The 25,009-nt window shown below is 47.3% G+C and overlaps 1 protein-coding gene across 5 annotated transcripts in view; it reads left to right on the forward strand.

The window, feature by feature from the left end:
• PHF21A (PHD finger protein 21A) overlaps positions 1-25,009 on the forward strand; it is a 679,011-nt gene that overhangs the window by 215,734 nt on the left and 438,268 nt on the right. For all 5 annotated transcript variants that reach the window (XM_086959648.1, XM_086959652.1, XM_086959650.1 and 2 more), the window contains exon 5: positions 5,265-5,330. In XM_086959648.1, coding sequence (XP_086815774.1) covers positions 5,265-5,330 — 66 coding nt within the window. The remainder of the gene's footprint in view (positions 1-5,264; positions 5,331-25,009) is intronic.

The raw sequence follows: 25,009 nt of genomic DNA on the forward strand, positions 1-25,009 counted from the left end.
GTTTTGGATGCGTTGGAGTTTTTTCTGTAATTTTGCTGTGATTCCGGCGTATAGTGTGTTACCATAATCCAGTCGACTCGTGACCAGTGCGTGGGTGACAGTCTTTCTTGTTTCGAGGGGGATCCAGCGGAAGATCTTTTTGAGAATACGAAGTACATTGAAGCAGGAGGATGAGACTGCGTTGACTTGTCTGGACATCGAGAGAGAGGAGTCTAGGATGAAGCCCAGGTTGCGTGCGTGGTCTGTGGGTGTGGGTGCTGTGCCCAGAGCAGAAGGCCACCAAGAGTCGTCCCAGGCAGAGGGGGAAGATCCTAGGATGAGCACCTCCGTTTTGTCTGAGTTGAGTTTTAGGCGGCTATGTTTCATCCATTTGGCTACTTCTTTCATGCCTTCGTGAAGATTGGTTTTGGCGGTGTTAGGGTCTTTGGTGAGGGAAAGGATTAACTGGGTGTCGTCGGCGTAAGAGATGATGTTAAGGTTGTGTTGACGCGCGATGGAGGCGAGTGGACTCATGTAAACGTTGAAGAGGGTGGGACTGAGTGATGATCCTTGTGGTACTCCACAGATGACTTCAGTGGCCTCTGAGTTGAATGGGGGAAGTCGGACTCTTTGAGTTCTCCCGGCGAGGAATGAGATGATCCAGTCCAAGGCTTTTCCTTGTATGCCGATGTTACTGAGGCGTTGTATAAGGGTGCTGTGGCAGACTGTGTCGAAAGCGGCGGAGAGGTCGAGTAGAATGAGGGCCGCTGTTTCTCCGTTATCCAGTAGTGTTCGGATGTCGTCTGTCGCTGCAATGAGGGCGGTTTCGGTGCTGTGTTTGGCTCGAAATCCGGACTGAGAGGGATCGAGGGAGTTGTTGGATTCAAGGAAGGCGGCGAGCTGGCTGTTGACAGCTTTCTCAATGACTTTGGCGGGGAAGGGGAGGAGGGATATGGGTCGGTAGTTTTTAAGTTCAGAGGGGTCTGCTGTGGGTTTCTTCAAGAGGGCGCTGAGTTCGGCGTGTTTCCAGCTTTCTGGGAAGGTGGCAGAGTTGAACGAGCAGTTGATGACATCACGGAGATGGGGTGCGATGATGGAGTCAGCTTTGTTGAAGATGTGGTGGGGGCAGGGGTCGGTTGGCGAGCCAGAGTGGATTGAGTTCATTAGGCGGATGGTGTCTTCGGTGGTGATTGGGTTCCAGGCGCTGAGGTTGTTAGTTGGCGGTGTAAGATCTGAGGGGTTGGGGAGGGTTGTTCGCAGGGAGTGTTCTCGAAGCGTGTATGTTGGCAATTTTGTTGTAGAAGAAGGAGGATAACGCATCGCAGAGGTCTTGGGAGGGAGTGATGTCGTTAGATGCTGCGGCGGGGTTGGTGAATTCTTTGACGATGTTGAAAAGTTCCTTGCTGTTATGGGCGTTGTTGTCGAGATGATCCTTGAATGCTGATTTCTTGGTGGATCGAATCAGTTGGTGGTGTTTGCGGGTGGCTGCCTTGAGGCTGGCCATGTTGTCGGTGGTTGGGTTTTTTCTCCATGTTTTCTCTAGGGAGCGGCATAGCTTCTTGGATTTTTTAAGGTCATCATTGAACCAGGGAGCCTTTTTGCTGCCTGAATTGATCTGGTGCTTTTTCAGGGGTGCTAATTCGTCAGCGCTGTGGGTGGTCCATTGCTTGAGTTTGGTGGCCGCTTGGTTTGGGTCCAATGAGAGGGTGGGCGGGTTTTGGTTGAGTGATGTGAGGAGTTGGTCGGAGGTGATTTTGTTCCAGTTTCTCCGAGGAATAGGCTGTGGGCGGTTGTGGGTCAAGGTGGTTTTGTAGCTGAAGTGAACACAGCTGTGGTCCATCCAATGGAGAGCTGTGGTGCGGTCGAAGGAAATGTGCTTGCTGGAGGTGAAGATAGGGTCGAGCGTGTGTCCGGCTACATGGGTGGGGGTGTCAACAAGTTGTTTGAGTCCGAGAATGGCCAGGTTGTCCAGAAGGGAGTTGGTGTTGCTGTCGTGTTTGTTTTCAAGGTGGAAGTTGAGGTCTCCTAATAGAATGTAGTTCTCGGAGGCGAGGGCATGTGGGCTGACGAAGTCAGTGATGTCATCGCTGAATTGAGTGCGGGTTCCTGGAGGCCTGTAGATGAGGGTGCCTCTAAGTGTGGTCCTAGGGTCGGTGTGGATCTGGAAGTGGAGATGTTCTGCGGTTGTAAGATTATCGTCGAAGCTGGTCGTGATTTTGATGGTGTTCCTATGGATGATGGCGATGCCTCCTCCTGTTTGGTTGGTGCGGTCTTTTCGGATGATCTTGTAAGCGTCCGGTATGGCTATAGCGATGTCGGGTGCTGATGATGTGTTCATCCATGTTTCTGTAAGGAAGGCGATGTCCGGTGACGCAGTGCCGAGTAGGTCCCAGAGATCAGTTGCGTGTCTGTGGACCGAGCGGGTGTTCAGCAGGATGCACTTCAGGTGGTTAGAGTCGGAGCTATGTTTGGAGGAAGTGGATTTGGTGAGGGTCCTGTAGCAGGTGAACTTGCTGGTGTGACAAGCGAATGGGCCGTGGGTACGTCCTGGGGTGGCTTCGCAGCATTGTGGTGTGCGTCCGGGGTTGAGGGCGAGGAGAGTTGCGGCATCATATGTGAATCGAGTGGGAGGGGAGGCTACTCCCTTGTCCTTTGTCCACTTTAGCGCCGGAGCGGGAGCCAACAGCAAGCGCACTCACCCTGCCCCAATACATTAAATCCTGTCTGGGAGGTGGTCCCACCTCCCTTTGACAGATAGCCTATTGTTCTGATTTCCCCTGCTTGGCTCAGTGTCTCTGGTCGGCAGCAACCATTTTGTGCTGTCTGGGTCAAGAAGGCTGATACCGGGAATACTGAGAGCCTAATGGAGGGCTCTTCCAGTGCTTAGAACCATAACTACCTCACCGTCTACGGTGTGGGGGTATGATTCCAAAATGTTTGATCCCAAACATGATAGGCTTCGTTGCAGCCGTTTTTGTGATGGTCATAATTATGCAGTGCCCCTCTATATAGTATATGGCTGCTTCAGTGACAACCCAGGAGAATGGACTTCATAGTTTGTGGGAGTGTCCTGCTCATGCAGGGGCACCCTCGCACTTGGAACCAAGCACCCTGCCTTCAGGATTGAAAGGCCTGCTCAAGGGGTGACTTATAGGTATTAAGTGCAGTGACCCTAGATATAGGAAACCTAAATATTTTGTAAGCGGTGCTACAACCAGCTTACATAGGCTGCGATGGCAGTCCAGTAGTTCCATTTTGAATGGTCTCTCATGGGTGGCATAACACATGCTTCAGCCCATGGGAGACCACTGCAATGCCTACGCCCTGGGTACCTTAGAACCATATACTAGGGACTTAAAAGGGTACCCCAGTATCCAATCTGGGATGTCCCCAAGTACTGAACACAACATTTGAGGGAGAAAGCAGATTGACTGGGGTCCTGATTAGCAGGATCGCAGTCAGACTGGTCAAATGCAGCTTAGCACCAGTCAAAAAGTTGGGGTAACCATAGAAGCAGATGCTACTTTCCTACACCTTTCCTATACCGTAAATGGACACCCCATCTCTAAATAAAGCTTCCAAAGTGCATGCACTCTCCTTGTCCTCCAGGGGACGGTCTCCCTCCTTGCCCTCCAGGGGACATTACACTGCCTTGCCCTCCAGGGGACATTGCACCGCCTTGCCCTCCAGGGGACATTGCACCGCCTTGCCCTCCAGGGGACATTGCACCGCCTTGCCCTCCAGGGAACATTGCACCGCCTTGCCCTCCAGGGCACATTGCACCGCCTTGCCCTCCAGGGAACATTCCAACGCCTTGCCCTCCAGGGGACATTCGACCACCTTGCCCTCCCAGGGACATTCCGTATGCCAAAAAGGGACCAGCATAGTTTTTCTAGGCAACATCCCGCTATCCAACAGTTGTAAAGCTGCCGTCTGGTTATCACTACCGCTTCCCTAAACATTTCTGTGTGGGTATTCTAGCCGCTAACAGGGGATGGTTGGTCAAACCGTGTTAAGGACTTTGTTCAAAACCTCTGCATCATCTGCCCTTTAACAACTGCTTGTGGGAAAATTGTTTTACAATGTATATCCACTGCAATATATGCAACGAACGGGAATATTAGGTACACTGGAAGCATCTGTTTGTATCTTCTAGTACTGTAGGTCCACTTGCGCCAGCCCTCATCCCTGGAAACAGGCAGCGATTACAGAAGTCTAATGACCTTTCCTGTTACTTTGACCCTTCACAATGGCACAGTACACACAATACTTGTACTTGATACTTGACTGCATATAATGCTCACCCGCTGAACGGAAAATAATCTGAGGTGGAGCCAGTGTTCTCTTGCATTGTGGAGTGTGGGAGGATTCACAGCAGGTCTTGTGACTAACTTGTTCCAACTAAAACAAGTTGTAAACGTCCGGATTCCACAATAGATCGCAGGAGTATGTGGAGCGTGCAAATCTATACACTATGACCAGACCCACAAAGGGCTTTTTCCTTCCACTGGATATAATCCCACCTAGGGTTCCTTACCTCCTGACCTTGTTCCTTTGGCTATTAAGATCTCAAACTATGCTAACGTATTATGCGCTACATATGCCATAGCTCTCCCTTTCCCTTACATGTCTGGATGGGCCAATGACGCATATCAGGATCTGACACCAACACACTGATGGGCACAATGGTATCCTGTCCAGAGTCTCACAGTAGGCTCTGCCTGGTGTCGCCTGCTGGTGCTGCGTAAAAACTTTTTAAACAAGTCTAAAGCTCGGAAGGGTGATTAACAAGTAGAGTAATCTGCAGGAAGACTATTTTATACATCAGAAATGTCATTACTTTAACTTATGTCACCGGAAAGGCAACTCAACAGGTCCAGTTTATTGTCCTTCTCATTTTGGTATGCTGGTGTCCTAGGATGGCCTTGCATGGCTGCGACTTAGGATTGCATAACATATCTGTACCCCGGCATGCTCGGATGCCTGACTTGATGCAGCTTATGGGCTAGCGTGGGTTTGTGTGTCTTCGAGTGGCCTGGTGTCACTAGTCTCTGGTTTGTCCCTTATAATCCCGGTGTAACTGTGCCCTAGTGTAGTGTGATCACTTGTCCTTGCCTGGGATTGCGGTGGTGTGTGTGTGTGTGTGGGTTTCAGACTTACCTACAGAGGACCATGAGGTCCTTTATGTGTCTGGAGACAAGTGCTTGTTGAACCTTTGGCACGTTATATTAACACAATTTAATGTTTACCTTCTCTCTTCTGTATTTTTTTTATTTGGGGCTCAGAATGCCGATTTGAAGAAACAGCTTCATGAGCTTCAAGCTAAGATCACAGCTCTAAGTGAGAAGCAGGTAAGCCTTGTGCAGTTTGCCTACTCCCTGTGACCACTTCACTAGAAGAGATGGTTTGTTTATTGCTGCTCACCTGTGTCCTGCAAACAAAAGTGTACTTGTTTTCCTGTCTACATTGTTTCTGTCATTCATGATGTTTTTGTGAGGGCGAAAAATATTAAATTACTTGCAAATAAAGACCTTCATCTTCTGAAAACCTTTGCCAGTGGGGTGGATAAATGGTTAGTAATTTTGTAGTGTGGTTAGCCTGGCATATAACTTAGACGTTTTTTCAGAGATCTATTTTTACGCCCACATTTTCCGATGTGTAATGTTTACTCATGCCGGATATAGAAGTTTCCTCACATACTTTCTTTTACTTGAAAGTATTAGCACCCGTGTGCAAAATGAAGAGTCCTAAAGTGAGCTTAATAATTTGGTCAAATATGAGTCTTTTCTGACTTGTTGCAGTGCCTTGATTTTCGTTTATAAAATGTATTCTTTGGTGTACTTTAAATACTGCTAAATAGAAGTCTTTTCTGACTTGTTGCAGTGCCTTGATTTTCGTTTATGTAATGTATTCAGTGGTGTACTTTAAATACTGCTAAATATGAGTCTTTTCTGACTTGTTGCAGTGCCTGGATTTTCGTGTATATAATGTATTCAGTGGTGTACTTTAAATACTGCTAAATATGTGTCTTTTCTGACTTGTTGCAGTGCCTGGATTTTCGTTTATGTAATGTATTCAGTGGTGTACTTTATATACTGCTAAATATGAGTCTTTTCTGACTTGTTGCAGTGCCTGGATTTTCGTGTATATAATGTATTCAGTGGTGTACTTTAAATACTGCTAAATATGAGTCTTTTCTGACTTGTTGCAGTGCCTGGATTTTTGTTTATGTAATGTATTCAGTGGTGTACTTTAAATACTGCTAAATATGAGTTTTTTCTGACTTGTTGCAGTGCCTTGATTTTCGTTTATATAATGTATTCAGTGGTGTACTTTAAATACTGCTAAATATGTGTCTTTTCTGACTTGTTGCAGTGCCTGGATTTTCGTTTATGTAATGTATTCAGTGGTGTACTTTAAATACTGCTAAATATAAGTCTTTTCTGACTTGTTGCAGTGCCTTGATTTTCGTTTATGTAATGTATTCAGTGGTGTACTTTACATACTGCTAAATATGTGTCTTTTCTGACTTGTTGCAGTGCCTGGATTTTCGTTTATATAATGTATTGAGTGGTGTAATTTAAATACTGCTAAATATGAGTTTTTTTCTGACTTGTTGCAGTGCCTTGATTTTCGTTTATATAATGTATTCAGTGGTGTACTTTAAATACTGCTAAATATGAGTCTTTTCTGACTTGTTGCAGTGCCTGGATTTTCGTTTATATAATGTATTCAGTGGTGTACTTTAAATACTGCTAAATATGAGTTTTTACAATGTATTCAGTGGTGTACTTTAAATACTGCTAAATATGAGTTTTTTTCTGACTTGTTGCAGTGACTTGATTTTCGTTTATATAATGTATTCAGTGGTGTACTTTAAATACTGCTAAATATGAGTCTTTTCTGACTTGTTGCAGTGCCTGGATTTTCGTTTATATAATATATTCAGTGGTGTACTTTAAATACTGCTAAATATGAGTTTTTTCTGACTTGTTGCAGTGCCTTGATTTTCGTTTATATAATGTATTCAGTGGTGTACTTTAAATACTGCTAAATATGAGTCTTTTCTGACTTGTTGCAGTGCCTTGATTTTCGTTTATATAATGTATTCAGTGGTGTACTTTAAATACTGCTAAATATGTGTCTTTTCTGACTTTTTGCAGTGCCTGGATTTTCGTTTATGTAATGTATTCAGTGGTGTACTTTAAATACTGCTAAATATGAGTCTTTTCTGACTTGTTGCAGTGCCTGGATTTTCGTTTATATAATGTATTCAGTGGTGTACTTTACATACTGCTAAATATGAGTTTTTTCTGACTTGTTGCAGTGCCTTGATTTTCGTTTGTATAATGTATTCAGTGGTGTACTTTAAATACTGCTAAATATGTGTCTTTTCTGACTTGTTGCAGTGCCTTGATTTTCGTTTATATAATGTATTCAGTGGTGTACTTTAAATACTGCTAAATATGAGTCTTTTCTGACTTGTTGCAGTGCCTGGATTTTCGTTTATATAATGTATTCAGTGGTGTACTTTAAATACTGCTAAATATGAGTCTTTTCTGACTTGTTGCACTGCCTTGATTTTCGTTTATGTAATGTATTCAGTGGTGTACTTTAAATACTGCTAACTATGAGTCTTTTCTGACTTGTTGCAGTGCCTGGATTTTCGTTTATATAATGTATTCAGTGGTGTACTTTAAATACTGCTAAATATGAGTCTTTTCTGACTTGTTGCAGTGCCTTGATTTACGTTTATGTAATGTATTCAGTGGTGTACTTTAAATACTGCTAAATATGAGTCTTTTCTGACTTGTTGCAGTGCCTGGATTTTCGTTTATATAATGTATTCAGTGGTGTACTTTAAATACTGCTAAATATGAGTTTTTACAATGTATTCAGTGGTGTACTTTAAATACTGCTAAATATGAGTTTTTTCTGACTTGTTGCAGTGACTTGATTTTCGTTTATATAATGTATTCAGTGGTGTACTTTAAATACTGCTAAATATGAGTTTTTTCTGACTTGTTGCAGTGCCTTGATTTTCGTTTATATAATGTATTCAGTGGTGTACTTTAAATACTGCTAAATATGAGTCTTTTCTGACTTGTTGCAGTGCCTTGATTTACGTTTATGTAATGTATTCAGTGGTGTACTTTAAATACTGCTAAATATGAGTCTTTTCTGACTTGTTGCAGTGCCTGGATTTTCGTTTATATAATGTATTCAGTGGTGTACTTTAAATACTGCTAAATATGAGTTTTTACAATGTATTCAGTGGTGTACTTTAAATACTGCTAAATATGAGTCTTTTCTGACTTGTTGCAGTGCCTGGATTGTCGTTTATATAATATATTCAGTGGTGTACTTTAAATACTGCTAAATATGAGTTTTTTCTGACTTGTTGCAGTGCCTTGATTTTCGTTTATATAATGTATTCAGTGGTGTACTTTAAATACTGCTAAATATGAGTCTTTTCTGACTTGTTGCAGTGCCTGGATTTTTCGTTTATATAATGTATTCAGTGGTGTACTTTAAATACTGCTAAATATGTGTCTTTTCTGACTTGTTGCAGTGCCTGGATTTTCGTTTATGTAATGTATTCAGTGGTGTACTTTAAATACTGCTAAATATAAGTCTTTTCTGACTTGTTGCAGTGCCTGGATTTTCGTTTATGTAATGTATTCAGTGGTGTACTTTAAATACTGCTAAATATGTGTCTTTTCTGACTTGTTGCAGTGCCTGGATTTTTGTTTATGTAATGTATTCAGTGGTGTACTTTAAATACTGCTAAATATAAGTCTTTTCTGACTTGTTGCAGTGCCTGGATTTTCGTTTATGTAATGTATTCAGTGGTGTACTTTAAATACTGCTAAATATGTGTCTTTTCTGACTTGTTGCAGTGCCTGGATTTTCGTTTATATAATGTATTGAGTGGTGTAATTTAAATACTGCTAAATATGAGTTTTTTTCTGACTTGTTGCAGTGCCTTGATTTTCGTTTATATAATGTATTCAGTGGTGTACTTTAAATACTGCTAAATATGAGTCTTTTCTGACTTGTTGCAGTGCCTGGATTTTCGTTTATATAATATATTCAGTGGTGTACTTTAAATACTGCTAAATATGAGTTTTTACAATGTATTCAGTGGTGTACTTTAAATACTGCTAAATATGAGTTTTTTCTGACTTGTTGCAGTGCCTTGATTTTCGTTTATATAATGTATTCAGTGGTGTACTTTAAATACTGCTAAATATGAGTCTTTTCTGACTTGTTGCAGTGCCTGGATTTTCGTTTATATAATGTATTCAGTGGTGTACTTTAAATACTGCTAAATATGTGTCTTTTCTGACTTGTTGCAGTGCCTGGATTTTCGTTTATGTAATGTATTCAGTGGTGTACTTTAAATACTGCTAAATATGAGTCTTTTCTGACTTGTTGCAGTGCCTGGATTTTCGTTTATATAATGTATTCAGTGGTGTACTTTAAATACTGCTAAATATGTGTCTTTTCTGACTTGTTGCAGTGCCTTGATTTTCGTTTATATAATGTATTCAGTGGTGTACTTTAAATACTGCTAAATATGAGTCTTTTCTGACTTGTTGCAGTGCCTGGATTTTCGTTTATATAATGTATTCAGTGGTGTACTTTAAATACTGCTAAATATGAGTCTTTTCTGACTTGTTGCAGTGCCTTGATTTTCGTTTATGTAATGTATTCAGTGGTGTACTTTAAATACTGCTAACTATGAGTCTTTTCTGACTTGTTGCAGTGCCTGGATTTTCGTTTATATAATGTATTCAGTGGTGTACTTTAAATACTGCTAGCTGACCTGAGGCTGTAACCTCTCTGTGTGGAACACCGGGAAGTGAAAGTGTGTTCACGTGTTACCATAAATGATTTCGGGAGTGGATAAGAGTTTTATAATGTTGCTGGTGCGTCATTCATCTCGACTGGTGAGTTGTTAATGCCACAAAAAAACTAGGAAAATTCGGTCACTTGAGTAACAGTTTGGAATAACAGTAGACGACTCACTAGAGCAGCTGAAGAAAGTTACTAACCCAGTGAGGGCCTTGGGAGCCTTACAGGCAGGTGGTTTCTTTTAGAAGAACCTCACAGTACCAGTAGAGGACTGCAAACACTGCAACCGTCCTACTTCGGACAGCGTACACGACACTACACGTGTGCTTCAGTGACAAAAAACATGACCAGTAAGACCGTCCTTTTCAGGCAGCATAGGTGGCAAAGGTCAAACCCCATTGAAGGCCCTCAGAGAGTGAGCATTGAGCGCTCTGAGGCCTGGTGAACACGAGTGAGCATTGAGCTGTTAGAGCACGGGTGACCTTCAGGTCAATAATGCTTGAAGCACCATGATTCATTGACAGCCCTCTGAGAGGGAGCTTTGCACTTGTTGAGCCCTGGCGACCTTGAGGTCAGTAATGTGTGAAGCACCATGAGCCATTGAAGGCCCTCAGAGTGAGCATTTAACTTGTCGAGCCCTGGTGACCATGAGATCAGTCATGTGTGGAGCACGCAGAATCAGAGATCACTCTCTGAGAGTGTGACTGTCTCCATGGATCTCACTGACAGTTTCTATGGGGCAGAGTGTTTCAAACAGGAAAACTACATTCATCCTTAGGGACAGTCATAGGTTCTTAATGACATGAGCTGCCCACAGCGTGAGTGTGACAAGACCCATTTATGTGCCCCAACCTTTTTGCCCTCTGGGCATACATTGTATTTGATGGTATGCACCGATGTTTGGCATGTGTTGTAGCTAGGTAGGTGTAAAATGTGAGAATTAGAGCTGGCCCGTTGTTCGTACAACAGTGCTGGGCCTGCCTATGAACAGCCCTGACGCAGTGCTCATGTAGTTTATTCTAGACATCACTCTGCAATTTTCCTCATGTGGGGGGTCTTCCAACTTCTTTCTGAAAGTGGTCCCTACAACCACTAATGAGGCTGTGACACGGATGATGGAACTGCATGTCTTATGGTCAAGGGCCAAGCTTTATCTGAAAGGGTGGTGAGGGGGCAGCTTTCCAGTAAAAGATTTGTCCAATCACTCATACTTAGGACCTTGGCCTTTATCATTTGGGACATGACTGAAGTGTGCCTTTAAATCTGTATATCTGCACGGGTAAGAAAAGATTGGCTACCAATGTGCATCTTGGACATTGCAGCTGAGCGAATCTCTTGTCTTCCTCCCCAAAATTAAATGCACTTGGTGGTTTAGGGAAGCAGCAAGCCGACCCATCCCCCATTTCCATCTCCCAGGACAAAACTTCTAGATATCTGAATGCCCAGCCCCCCTGAACCACACCGAACTGTTCTGAGTCACTGCTAGAGTAACGAGTTGAGAAAAGCTGGGCAGCCGCACTGGGAAGATGTGCCTTTAGGTGTAGGCGCCTCTAGGTCCTTGGCATTACTTACAGGGCAATTCACAGCACCAGCCCTCAGTTCTTGAGGCGATCATTGCACTGGTATGCCCCAAATAGATATCTCTGTTCTGAAGAAGCATAACTGATCCTTACTTCCAGATTCCACCGAGCCCATTGGGGCGGTGGGAGCTTCACAGTGGGGGCTACGAAGCTCTGGAACAGCCTCCCCAATTCTATCAGAACTCTTCCCTCTCTGACAGCCTTCAGGAAGGCCCTTAAAACCTGGCTGTTTAACAAATCGAGGTCCCTGCTCATTCTGGACTACTAACGCCAAGACACAGGTTTCGGTATTTGCGCGCTTTATACATTTTAATAACATAGAAGGACAATCCATGGTTGGAAATTTACTCCTGCCAGTGGCAGGAGTATATCCATTTGCAGTGTGGAAAGGAAAGATAATGCCCTCAAAATTGGTGTGGATTTAGGGAAATTAGCAGGATGGAAAACAATTTCCTTGTGGAGGAAGAAAGAGAGGGATTCTTGGTCTGTCCGTCTGTCCTGCTGGATGCAAACCCGTGTTGGTACCCTTTCACTGACCGGGGTCAGTGCTACTGGTGCGAACATCCTTCTGAGCTCAGTTAAGGTAGTGTAATTCTTAAGAGACGGGAGCTGCTCTGGCTCTCATTCACTTCTCCTGCATTGCAAGGGAAAAGCAACAGTTTCCTGTGCGCATCAGCAGTGGTGACCTTGACTCTACACCTGAGGAAGCAGGCGGCCATAGATGCCGGACACAGGTAGCCCCCTTGAGCCCTTCCGAGGCATAGAGCATCTGGAGTTAACTGTGCGTACAATAGCGAGGATGCAAAAGAGACCCCACGCCATCTGTGCCTCCTGGACTCTTGCATATCTTGGAGGTACGAACCTCCCCGGTATCCTTGAGCTGAGAGGCTCTCTTTGTTCTAAGATGAGTTCGGCTGTAATGAGTACGAGGTTCAGCTAAAGGGATTCTTGATCTGGTTGTCATAGCCCCTGTGGGGTCATGGATTGGTTGGTGGGCGATGGGGTAGAGCCGTAGGACCGGCGGTCCGAGTGCAGGCGGGCGTGACTACAGTGCGCGCCCGCGAGCACATGGCCCGTAAGTAGCACCTCTCATCCGCTAGAGCACCAACCTCCCCTTGTCCCCCTCTAGCAACCTCGAAGTGGACAGCTTGAGTTTTCCCCTCCGCAACAGTCAATTCAAGTGAATTGTGTCGGACCGGGGAGGCGTTCACAAAAGCACAAAATCGCCGCAACAGAAAACAGACAACGAGGCGCGGTGCTGAAAGTGCAACTATCAAATGATTAAAATGTGTAAAAACCCAACTGAGCATTTGGACACCACCAGACTACCGCTAAATGCAAACCCTTTTCAGAAAGGCACTACGGACATGGCTGTTTACTTCATAAAGTTCCTCTGCACTGCAATAACGTTGTGTGGTTGAGTCATGTGAGCTGTAGATCACATGCTTTGCAAACTCCGGCCATTTAGTGTTGGGTCCAGATGTTTGTAAGTTATTTTTCTTCAAAGAAGTCTTTCCAGTCACAAGGTAGGTGACTCCTCCTTTCGGTGATAGTGCACATGGGCTTTGACTCCCTTGTTTTTTTCCGCTATCTGGTTCGGACGTGAATTGCTGTGCTCTGTTTTGACACTGTTTCTCGGTTACCCCTCGATGCGCAATCCACTTACCCTCAATGGTATTGTTCTCGATCGCATATTCCTTTTCTCTACGCATCGTATTTAATACATAACTCTTTTCGATCAGGAAACTTGTGGAAGGCGGTTGGACCTATCCATGTCAGTCTGCCTCGCAGTCGATGGAAGAGACTCCATTCAAATACCACACGAAGTTCCCGTGCACCTACTTGCACGAAGTGTGCAACCTGTCCAAAGCTCAACGAACAAGACTGCGATGCGCATAAATCTTTGCGCTCGAAGAAAATGCTCTGCGACAGTCTGGCTCGATGTCGCAACATGCAGAGCCAGAACACAGGCTCCATTCCTGACCTCTTCGGAGAAGATTCCGAACACGAAACTGTCTAAGCCATAGGGGCCGAGGAGGAACAAGAGGACCGAGTCCGGCTCTAATGTGGATAAAGATATTACAGAAGGTCAGCGTATCATGAGTACCGATCCCTACCTCCCCCCCCCCCCCCCTATTCAACTCAGCCAAGAAGAAGACTCTGGTTCCACCTCTGCCTTCGGGCCCTGGTCGGTACAGAGAAAATGTTTCCTTCGGGCTCGGCACCGAAACATTCATCAAAACCTTTCCTTCTTGGGGTCGAGTCGTCCACACTCAGGCGCCAAGCCGAAACCTTTGTGGTCGAAGCCAAAACCTGTCTCGGGCCCACCTCCCTCGACGAAGAAATTGTCTTCGGAACCAAAATCCTCGGCCCCCTAGACACCGGCACTGAAAACACCAGCACCGAAACATAAAGATTCTCCGATTCCATCCAAGGAGCCCTGTTTCGATGTCCCGCCTTCAAAACCCAACCCAAAACAAAAGGAACTGTAAATCAATCCAAAAACTGGACATATTGCGACCAAATTGCCACTCAAACGCAAATCTGACTCAGAGGAAGCCTATCACATTCGTTTAAAGAAGAAACATGTGGGTACTAACCCTTTGCCTCCTCCTCCATCACCTCCTTCCCCAGAAACACAACACTTGTTAATTGCCCCTACTACCTACTAATTCAACACCACAATACACACCGGATGACGGGAAGTATATTCCCGGCACCTGCAGATCCCAGGAAGGATTATAACACATATTTTCTCACAGGTAATGACCCTGATCTTTACCCTACTAAACCTTCTCCACCAGATGACAACGTAGGCTTTATAGAACTGTTAAGCAGAGCTGCTGATTATCACGGGGTTCAATTACACAAAGAATCTCTAGGAGATGATTTCCTTTTTGGAACACTTATCCGTTCCCAAAGATCCTCTCGCATACTCCCCATGCTAAAAGACATGCTAAGACATATTTAAGGATCCTGTTCGGGCACGTATTCTTACCCCCAGAATAGACAAAAAGTATAAATCTGCACCTTCAGACCCAGTTTACATCAAGAGCCAGTTACTCTTAGATTTGTTAGTAGTTTCCAATGCCTGTAAACGGGCCACTTCTCAAACGTCACGAGATGCTCCACCTCCGGACAAAGAATGCTAGTTGATAGTCACCTCTGGGAAAATAGTAGCATCCCAAGCTGCAAATTTCTGTTGCATTTCTATCTGTATGCATTTCCATCATACAACCGGCTCTTTTAGCCGGTTGTATGATGGAACAACTACCACATGAACAACTACAGTCTAAACAACGACTTCTCAACCACTACTTAGTCTAAACCACTTAAGTTTGAACAACTACTATTTTTTACAACAACTACGCCTTTACCAGGAATGCCTTCACCCCATTAATGTATCTAATTTCCGGGTAAGTATAAACCCATATGTATGTGTGTGTATATATGTATATGTATATATAGTGTGTATGTGTGATGGATTTGTATGTACCTGTAAAAATCTTACATTTCGTGGTAAAGGCATGCATGCTAAAGACATATGCGTTGTAAATTTAATATTGATCAGTATTAACACTATACATACACACACACATATATATGTATGTATGTATGTATATATACATATACACACACACCCCTATACTCGCTGTTAATGTTATAAATTTCCTTTCCACCCAAAAACCTACACCCACCCCATACCTTAAAAATTCCCTTTCCACCCAAAAACCTATATCCACCCTAAACCCTAAAAATTCCCTTTCCACCCAAAATCCCACACCCACCCTAAACTCTGTTAATACCTTTGCAATCCCAAAAATCAATACCTACCCTAAAAATACCCTGGCCATCAAAAACCCCCCTGCCCACCTTTAACCCTAAAAATACATTTGCCACCCAAACACCCATACAAAATCCTAAAATTACCCTTGCCACCCAAACGCCCACACCCACCTTAAACCCTAAAAATTCCCTTTCCACCCCAAAACCCATACCCAACCCAAAAAATACCCTTGCAATCCAGAAAGCCCAAACCCACCCAAAATCCTAAAATTATCCTTGCCACCCTAAAACCATACCTAGCATAAACACTCAAATTACCCTTTTCAACTAAAGCCCCCTGCCCACCCTTAACCCTCAAAAAATATACTTGCCACCCAAAAACCAATACCCACCCTAAAATTACCCGGGCCACCCAAAAACCCATTCCCACTCAAAATATAAAAAATACCCTTGCCACCCAAAAACCCACACACACAATATACCTAAAAATACTGTGCCACCCAAAAACTCATACTTGTGATACACTTGCCACTATATATGTCATGAACAATCCAAGACCGCCATCTACTGGTCCCAGAAGGTAAATTTAAATAACTTGCATTAATTAGTAAGATTGCAAAAATAAACGTAGAAAATGTAAAACTGTTAATTATTTTTACATAATGTTACACTCTAAGAAAAAAACAAATCAGACTGATTTAACTTACTATAACAAAAGAAACAACTAGGGGCGGAGCTAGCCGGCGTCAATGGCGGACGCGTAAGAGCAGAGCTCCGCGTCGGCGCCACCGAATATCCGACAAAGATCCTCGCCCAGCAGAAAAATCCCAGCGAAAACGGCAGGAGTTGTCGACCCTGCCCCTACCGCACCACCACCCGAAGTTTGGGAGCGATTCGCCCTCGGACACACTGCTTTTCACCGTCTACGAGGTGGCGAGGGACCAGGCCAGGATCCCCGACCTCCCCTGGTAGCGAGGCCGAGTTGCGTGATCCGACGTGCGGCCACGCGAGCCGGACGACCTGGACCCCTCCGGGTCCCAGCGAAGGCTGACCCTCGGACTCCACGGCGCCACATCACCACGCAGGATAGCCAGCCAGTGAGGGTTCCCGGAGCCGAGAGACCTGGAAGAACACCGAACCGACCGCGAAGACGGTGACGCACCACGTGGCACCGGCCGGGTCCCGACGGGGCGCCATCACCCAGGCCCCTTCGACGAGCGAGCCCCTCCAGTACCAGGAGGGCGAGCGGAACAGTTTGGATGTACCACATGTGACAGGGGACTCAGGTAATACCGCCGAGACCGGGGAGCGGTCGCCCGGCTGGATACTAGCCCAGTCGACACCTTGAGCGGAGCCCGCCACGATATCCAGGACACGGCGGCACACCCACGGCCCGGCTGCAACGGTCAACACCCAGCGGGAGCAGCGTACAGAGCACTAGCAGCACTCTCCTTGACAGTGAGGCCTTTAGGCCGTCTGAGAAGCGCGACAATGGTCAAGGGGGACAGAACCCAGTCGAAACTGTCGTTCGACCAGCGCCGGCAGAAGGAACCAGGCCCTCCGACCTCCCAGTCACCGGGGGCAACCAACGATCCGGGTTCCTCGCCCTGCGCTGAAATCAAAGGAATGCTCACAACTATGGAGAAGGGCCTGCAGGAAGGTATGTCGGCCATTGGCAACAAGATCGATGCGCTGGCGTATCGAATGGACCGCATGACGGAGAGGGTGGATAAGCATGCGGAGAGACTCGACATGGCCGAACGTAGACTGACGGAGGCTGAGGAGGCGCAGACGGAGTGGGATGCTGACCAAAAACAATTTGGCCGCCTGCTCCAAGTGATACAGGAGAAGTCGGAGGACTTGGAGGCGCGTTCAAGGCGATCCAACATTCGCATAACGGGAGTGGCCGAGTCGACCCAAACGGGTAAGATGGAACTTTTTGTTGAAAAACTACTGAAGACGCTCTTGGGAGACGACACCGTTTCCCCAATGTTCATTGTGGAGCGCGCTCATCGCACCCTTGGACCTAGGCCCCCACCGGGCGCAAACCCCAGGCCGATAATAGCGAAATTACTGAACTACAGGGACAGGGACGCTGCGCTCCGCGTGGCCCGCGAGAAGGGGTCACTGCAATATGAGGGGATGAACATATCTTTATACCCAGATTTCACCACCAAAGTGCAGGAGGAACGTCGGCGCTTTGTCCCGTACAAACAACAGTTGAGGGACCTTGGTTTGGACTACGCCATGTTATACCCGGCGCGGCTGCGCATAAACAGACAGGGTCACTCGCACTTTTTCACAGATCCTAAAGAACTGCAAAAATCCTTGAAGGTGTGGATGAGGGAGAACAGAGGAAGCTCGGAGACGCGTGCAACGGAACAATCTGGTGCTGAGGACCTGGAGGAACAGGACTGAGAAGAAGAACGCTTCCAGGGCCGCAACGGAGAGCCACTGCTCTGGGGGCACCCATGGCACCCCTCAGCTCTGACACGATGCGGTCTCCCCGCTCAGTTCATACTGCTGGACATTTGGATCTACAGGACCCCGTCGAGTGGGTGAGACCCGATTGATTCGGCTGGGTGCCCCTGGGCCCTCACATTTGCGGCACAGTGCTGCCCTAGGCGGGCTCATCCGCCCTGGAGCCGGACACTAGACAGGTCAGATGCGGTTGGAGGGGCGGGGGGTGGGGGCTCGGACAATGGGCCTGAACTTATTATGTACTCTTGGCTTGCTGGGCTTCTTCTCGAAGGCGCTGGCGTTGGGGCAGCTTATATACCATTGTACGGAAGGCCAGGTGGGACAGTGGACGACAGACAGAACGAGTAGGCTACCTCTGCCCTAGCGCTGCCAGCAGTTCCGGCTCAGATTGAGCCTGTTTGGGGTGTTCTTGAATGGGTTTGCTAGGGGGTGAGGGGGGGGGGACACAGGGGATTCGGTCACACCAGGTTGGGGTCGGTTGGCTGGGGAGGTGGGGGGGGATATCTGTTCTGTATTGCGGGATGGTCGGGGGGGGGGGGGTCCACACTGTGTTCTGCAATGTTTCTTACCTTGGAGGGGGCTGGTGGTGGGGGCACGTACTGGCGGGCGGGATATGTACTGTTGGTGCTCATTAGATGTTGCTACTTCCCCAATGGCTGATACGTCACTCGGAGACCCACTGAATAACACTGAGACCCTTACTGCGCTGACATGGAACGTAAGGGGTTTGAACAATTACCGGAAACTCCGCAAGGTGCTGCACTACCTCCAAAGACACCACATAGACCTGGCTCTGCTACAGGAGACGCACCTACCCAACAACAGTAGAATGCACGCACATAGGGGCCTTCAGGGTAACTCCACTTATGCGGGCTTCACCTCACACGCTAGGGGAGTCCTCACGTGGGTAAACCCTAAATCCAAACTAACACTCACACTACTGAGAGCAGACCCGGAGGGCCGATTCGTGCTAAGCAAATGCACGGGTAAGGGCCATAACCTCCTGGTCATGAATGTGTATGGCCCGAACTATGACTCCCCAGACTTTTATGCAGCAGTAGCGGGTCACTGCGCCGACTGGCCCACAGATAAAATGCTTTGGGGGGGGGGGGACTTTAATTTCACCTTTAGCCCTGAACTTGATAGATCGGGGGGGCCCCCCAGGCGCCCGGCAGCAGCTGCGCAACAAATGCAGGCCGAAATGGTGAGACTGGGGCTGGTGGATGTCTGGAGGGAGAGACACAGCGAAAGGGGGGTTACACACACTACTCAGCGTATCACAACCTCCACACTAGGATTGACTACTGGCTGTCTGCTTTTACCCTGCTGACGATGGTGAAGGACTGCAGAGTACTCCCACGGACGCTATCGGACCACTCCCCCATATTGCTGGTCCTGATCACTCCACATCCAAGAATCCCCCCGTTCACGTGGCGCTTCCCACCGTACTCCCTGTTAGATGAGTCATTCCGGGCAGAACTAGGGGAGGACATAGACACGTTCTTTTCTAATAACGTGGGCACAGTGGATAGCTTCGGGACGGTTTGGGAAACATTTAAGGTCTATGTTAGAGGTGTCGTTATGGCCAAGCATTCCAGTGTCCTGAAGGCTATTAGGAGCAGACTGTCATTTCTTGAGGGACGCATTGCGGAATGTGAACGCCAACGGCTGGCAGACCCGTCCTCGGAGGGTGATGAGATGTTGCGAGAGCTCCTGACAGAGTTCCACGAGGAGGCAGACAGAGAGGTCAGGCATCTAGGGAAATACGCAACGGCCCGCGCCTATGGTGAGGGAGACCGGCCAGGTTCACTGCTAGCCAGGATTATGAAGGGCGCCAGGCGTCGACAGGGGGTCACAGAATTGCGCACTGCGGACAGGGAGACACTATCAACGGAGGAAGATATACTGGCGGAATTTAAGGGATTCTACCAGGAACTGTACTCCAGTAAGTTCTCGGGAGTGGAGAGCCACATTGACAATTATTTAGAATACATCAAAATGCCGTTCTTAGAGAATTGGCAGAGGGAGTTCCTGATGTCCCCCATACTCCGGGAGGAGATTGCAGACGCCCTAGATAGCATGAGATCTGGAAGCGCGCCTGGAATCGACGGACTAACTGTCGCCTTTTATAAGGCGTACAAGGACAAGCTGCTGCCCTATCTCTCCACCCTCTTTGACGAGATCTGCGAGTATGGTGCTATGCCGCCTTCCATGCGAGAAGCACTCATAGTGACGATACTGAAGCCAGGCAAACCGCCTGACCTCCCGGGGTCATATCGCCCCATGTCCCTTATCAACGTAGACGCGAAGCTATACGCTAAGGTACTGGCAAACAGACTGGCGCTCGTAGCCCCGGAATTAGTGGCCCCAGAGCAGGCAGGTTTCATTCCGGCCAGAAACCTCACGTACAACATCAGAACGGTTATGGGAGCCATTCAACACACCAAACATGACACCAAGGCAGTTGCTGTCTTCTTAGATATGGAGAAGGCGTTCGACTCCGTGGAGTGGACGTTCATGCGTAAAGTCCTCAGGAAACTGGGGCTGGGAGACCTTTTCCTCCAACTCCTCGGCGCGCTTTATCACCGGCCCACCGCGAGAGTTCGGTTGGGTGATGCAGTCTCAGAGGTGTTCACTGTAAGCCGGGGCACGAGACAGGGGTGCCCCCTCTCGCCGCTACTGTACGCGCTGGTTGCAGAACCGCTGGCCTGCGCGATGCGGGAATACCACTCCTACGAAGCCATCAACTACCCTACCTACAAGATCGGTATCTCCACATACGCGGACGACACATTGTTGTACGTCAGAGACCCGGTGGACAACCTCTCATCGGTCTTGCGGGAGGTGGTACGGTTTGGGGCCCTTTTCGGACTGAAAGTAAACTGGCCAAAGTCAGTGGCATTCCCCCTGACTCCTGTTACCGAACCCTTTGAGATGGAATACCCACTACAGTGGTCCACAGACCCGATCAGATACCTGGGTATAAAGATACACACGGACCCTGATATTGTGTTGCGGGAAAACTACGGGGTCGCATATAGCAAACTCGAAGATGATATTGAGCTCTGGATCAAGCTCCCGCTTTCTTTAATGGGCCGCATTGCCTTGATGAAAATGGTGGTCCTCCCGAGATTTTTGTTCCTCTTTAATAACCTCCCGATAGTCCTCTCTAGAGCCTTCTTCACGACCTTGAACAAACTCCTTGTTAGGCTCGCCTGGGCCGGGAAGCAACCTAGAGTACAATGGAGGGTGCTCCAGCTCCCATACGAGCAAGGGGGGTTGGCGGCCCCTGACCTAGAACGTTACTATAGGATTGCGCAGGCCTCCCATCTCCATACCTGGATACACGGCAGCCCGGACATCCCGCATGTGATTCTGGAGCGCCTTTTCGCTGCCCCTACTCCGCTCCCTGCGACTATCTGTAGCCCTGGCGATCGCAGAGTAGGAGTCCTGGATTCTATCCGGTCTACTAACCATGCTTGGCATTCCATAGTACAGAGGCAAGACAAGGTGCTACTGTATGCCCCTAATATGCCGATACATTGGGCACTTTGGCTTCCTACATTGGCGGAACCGGGTGTACATAGAGCACTTGCAGATCTGGGTGCGCACACGCTGGGAGATCTTTTCGAACACGGTAGGGTTAAGACGTGGGATCAGCTGGCGCGGGGGCGTGACCGCACCTCCCTACTCCACCGCTTCCAATATCACAGAGTGCGTAGCGCCCTTCTAGATCACTTAGGCCCTGATATGGAGGAACCCCCTGTGATACCAGAGCTAGAGTATGTCATTCACTCAGAATCTCCGAAGAAGCTTACTTCTAAGCTTTACAGTATGGGACACGCACACACGGCATTTCAGTATACAAAGGCGCGACTGGCCTGGCAGACCGATTTAGACATGCACATTGACGACGGAATGTGGACGTACTGCTGCGCGGCCACCAGGCGGATCTCGTTGAACGGGAGACACCGCCTGCTTCACTTTAAATTTCTACAACGGGTGTATTACACACCGGAAAGACTGCACCGCTATGGCCTTCGCGACTCACCCCGTTGCGAGAGATGCCGCGCCCCAGTAGCGGACTTTATACACGTGGCCTGGTTATGCCCGGGGGTCCGTAAATACTGGACCAATATATTTGCGGAATTAAGCAGAATAACGGACCAGGAGTTGGACATAGACCCCGCCCTCGCCCTGCTGGGCCATGCGCGGAATGTGCCGGCGCCGGTGCGTAAACTGGTTAGCATGGGCATGCTACTTGCCAAGCGGGTCGTTGCTTAATGTTGGATGAGGGGCCCGCTCCCGACTCTGAAGCGATGGGCCAGCGACATGCTGTACTGTAACACACAGGCGGAGTCGTATAGCGAATTACTCCCTCCCCGGAGTCGCCCCAAGAACTTCTGGGAGCTCTATCGCACTTATCTCAATTCCAGGTTGGACGAGGATGACTCAACCTCGGGAGGGGGTGAGGGACAGGAGAGCGCAGCGACCTTAGATCCCCCCTGATTCCAGCGGCCTCACCTTTAGATAGACAACACCACCTAGCGCTGTAGTCGTTCAGCCTCTCCCAGCACCACAGTACCACGCATGCACCTGCGCACACAGCGGGACGTACACAACACTACACGCCATGTCACTCCAACAGATTACATCTTACATCACAGGGAACATGCAGAACGGGGACCGGTTAAGGGGTGGTGGGGTTTGGGGGTTAGGGGAACTTGTTGGGAGAAAAAATAAAATCTTACGATTATGTCCATATATGAATGGTGCACATTACATCACTGATGGTATTACCATATTGGAACCTTCACCGCTCGAACTGCACACCGGACTGTTCCAATGTGAGGGCTTTTTCTTTGTGAACTCCATCTGATACACTATTGCCTCATTGCTGAGGAGACCTGGCCTACCGCCGGCCCGAGATGGGATGTAGGTGAATGGCCCTGTGTGCATTGTAATGTGCTGCTGTTTGATAAATAAATAATAATAAAAATATAATGTGAGAGGAGACAAAAAAAAAAAAAAGAAACCACTAATCTCTTCATGCAGGTCGTTGTTTAGACTAGGTAGTTGTAAATGCAGTAGTGGTTGAGGGATCGTGGTTCAGGCCCCTCGTTGTTAAAGAGTAGTGGTAAAGATCGTTTCCCCTTTTAGCCAGGTACAATAGGGGGCATTTGGACGAAATGGAGCAATTTCTCCAATTCCTGCTTGATGAGCACAAGTCCAAAGCTCAAGACCTAGTGCAACAGGGAAAGCTCATCTCTAACAATTCCATTAGGTGCGTGTTAGATAGGGCAGACACTGCGGCTAGAGCCGTCAAAAACAGCGTGCTACTAAGAAGGCATGCATGGTTAAGAATTTCTGGCTTTAAACCAGAAATTCAAGCTTCTATTCTTAACACGCCTGTTAACACCTCTTTGGTTCTGTTGTAGACACGTCCTTAGAAAAGATGGAAAAGGACACAGCTATGGCAAAATCTATGGGAACCCTACAGTCCCCTTCTGGCCGGTGTTCCTTTCGGCGTTCCTTCTATCGTGAGGGGGTCCAGGAATAGCTCCTCTGACACTGCCTCTACACCGTACAAGGGCAACAATCAGTCCTCTGATACCAAGGTGTTCATCAGAGGGACTACAGACGCAACAATGGCAAAGGTAGAGGTTCCAACACCTGCACCTCCCCCTCCAATGCCAAACAGTGACTTGCCTTCACTCCCCCCCTCCATGCCCCCTCCACCATCATTTAACTTCTGTCGAGGGCATCTTTCTTATTTCCTACCCGTCTGGCAAGCAATAACAACAGATAAATGGGTGCTAGGAATTATCTATTCTGGTTATTGCCTGGAGCTTACCAACAATCCTCCAAACATTCCTCCATGTACACACAAGATGTCACCAGACCTATTACACCTCCTCAAACAAGATGTTCAATCTCTCCTTTTGAAGAGAGCCATAGAGCCTGTATCATTGCAATATTAGGGGTCTGGCGTATACTTCCTCTACCTTCTCATACCCAAAAAGAAAGGTTCACTCTGACCTATTTTAGACCTCAGACAATTAAACCTTTACATACAATCAGACCACTTTCACATGGTGACACTTCAAGAAGTGCTCCCACTGTTACAACAGGGCGACTTTGTCTACTCTAGACCTAAATGACGCGTATTTTCACATTCCAATACATCCCACTCATCACAAATTTCTCAGATTTGTGGTAGCGGGGCAGCATTACCAGTTCAAGGTACTCCCATTCGGAATCACCACGGCTCCCAGAATCTTTACGAAATGTCTGGCAGTAGTCGCTGCTCACCTACGAAGACAACACATTCATGTCTTCCCATACTTAGATGACAGGTTTATCAAAGCCAGTACGTACCCAACGTGTCTCCAGCACACTCACTTAACACTGCAGTTAATGCACCAACTGGGGTCCACAGTCAATGTGTTGAAATCGCATCTTCAACCTTCCAACACTCGAAACTATCTAGGAGCCACTTGAGATACTTAAAACGTTCTGGCTTTCCAGTCCACTCACTCACTACTAGCTCGAGTGTATATGCAGCTGCTGGGAATGAAGGCCTCTTGCATCATGATTGTTCACCATGCCAGGCTTCACATGCGTCCCCTTCGGAAATGCTTAGCAAGTCAGTGGAACCAGTCGCAGAGTCTCTAAACCGATCTAGTGTTGGTGAACAGCTGTGCTCATCGCTTTCTGCAGTGGTGGAACCCACTAAACTTGTCAAAAGGACGTCCGTTCATAGATCCTGTTCCACAGACAATACTAACAGCAGACGCGTCACTCACTGGTTGGATAGCTCATCTCCAGAAACATACAATTCAAGGTTTGTGGAGTCAAAAGCAAAAAGCTCCCAACAGAAAGCATCTAGAGCTGCTAGCAGTGTTTTTAGCGTTCAAAGCCTTTCAAGTTCACCTTGTAGGCAACGCTGTCCTAGTTCGCACTGACAACATGACAGCGATGTATTATATATAAAAACAGGGGGGTGGCACACACTCTCCAACTGTCATACCTAGCTAAAATGCAAATGGGCCATACACCACAAAATCCATCTCCTAGCAGAACCCCTCCCAGGAGTAAACAATCAGTTTGCCGACCTTCTCAACAGACCGAGGCAGAAAATCCACGAGTGGGAACTTCACCCTGGAGTTCTCCACCCGTATTGTCAAAGTTGGGGTTTCCTCAAATAGATCTTTTCGCCACACACGAAAATGGGAAATACCCAAGCTTCGTATCCACACCCGCCCTCCAAAGGCAATGCACTATGGATGAACTGGTCAGGGATATTTGCCTACGTTTTCCGCCTC

Source organism: Lissotriton vulgaris, chromosome 2_2, assembly GCF_964263255.1.
Source record: "Lissotriton vulgaris chromosome 2_2, aLisVul1.2, whole genome shotgun sequence".
Classification (NCBI taxonomy): Eukaryota; Metazoa; Chordata; class Amphibia; order Caudata; family Salamandridae; genus Lissotriton; species Lissotriton vulgaris.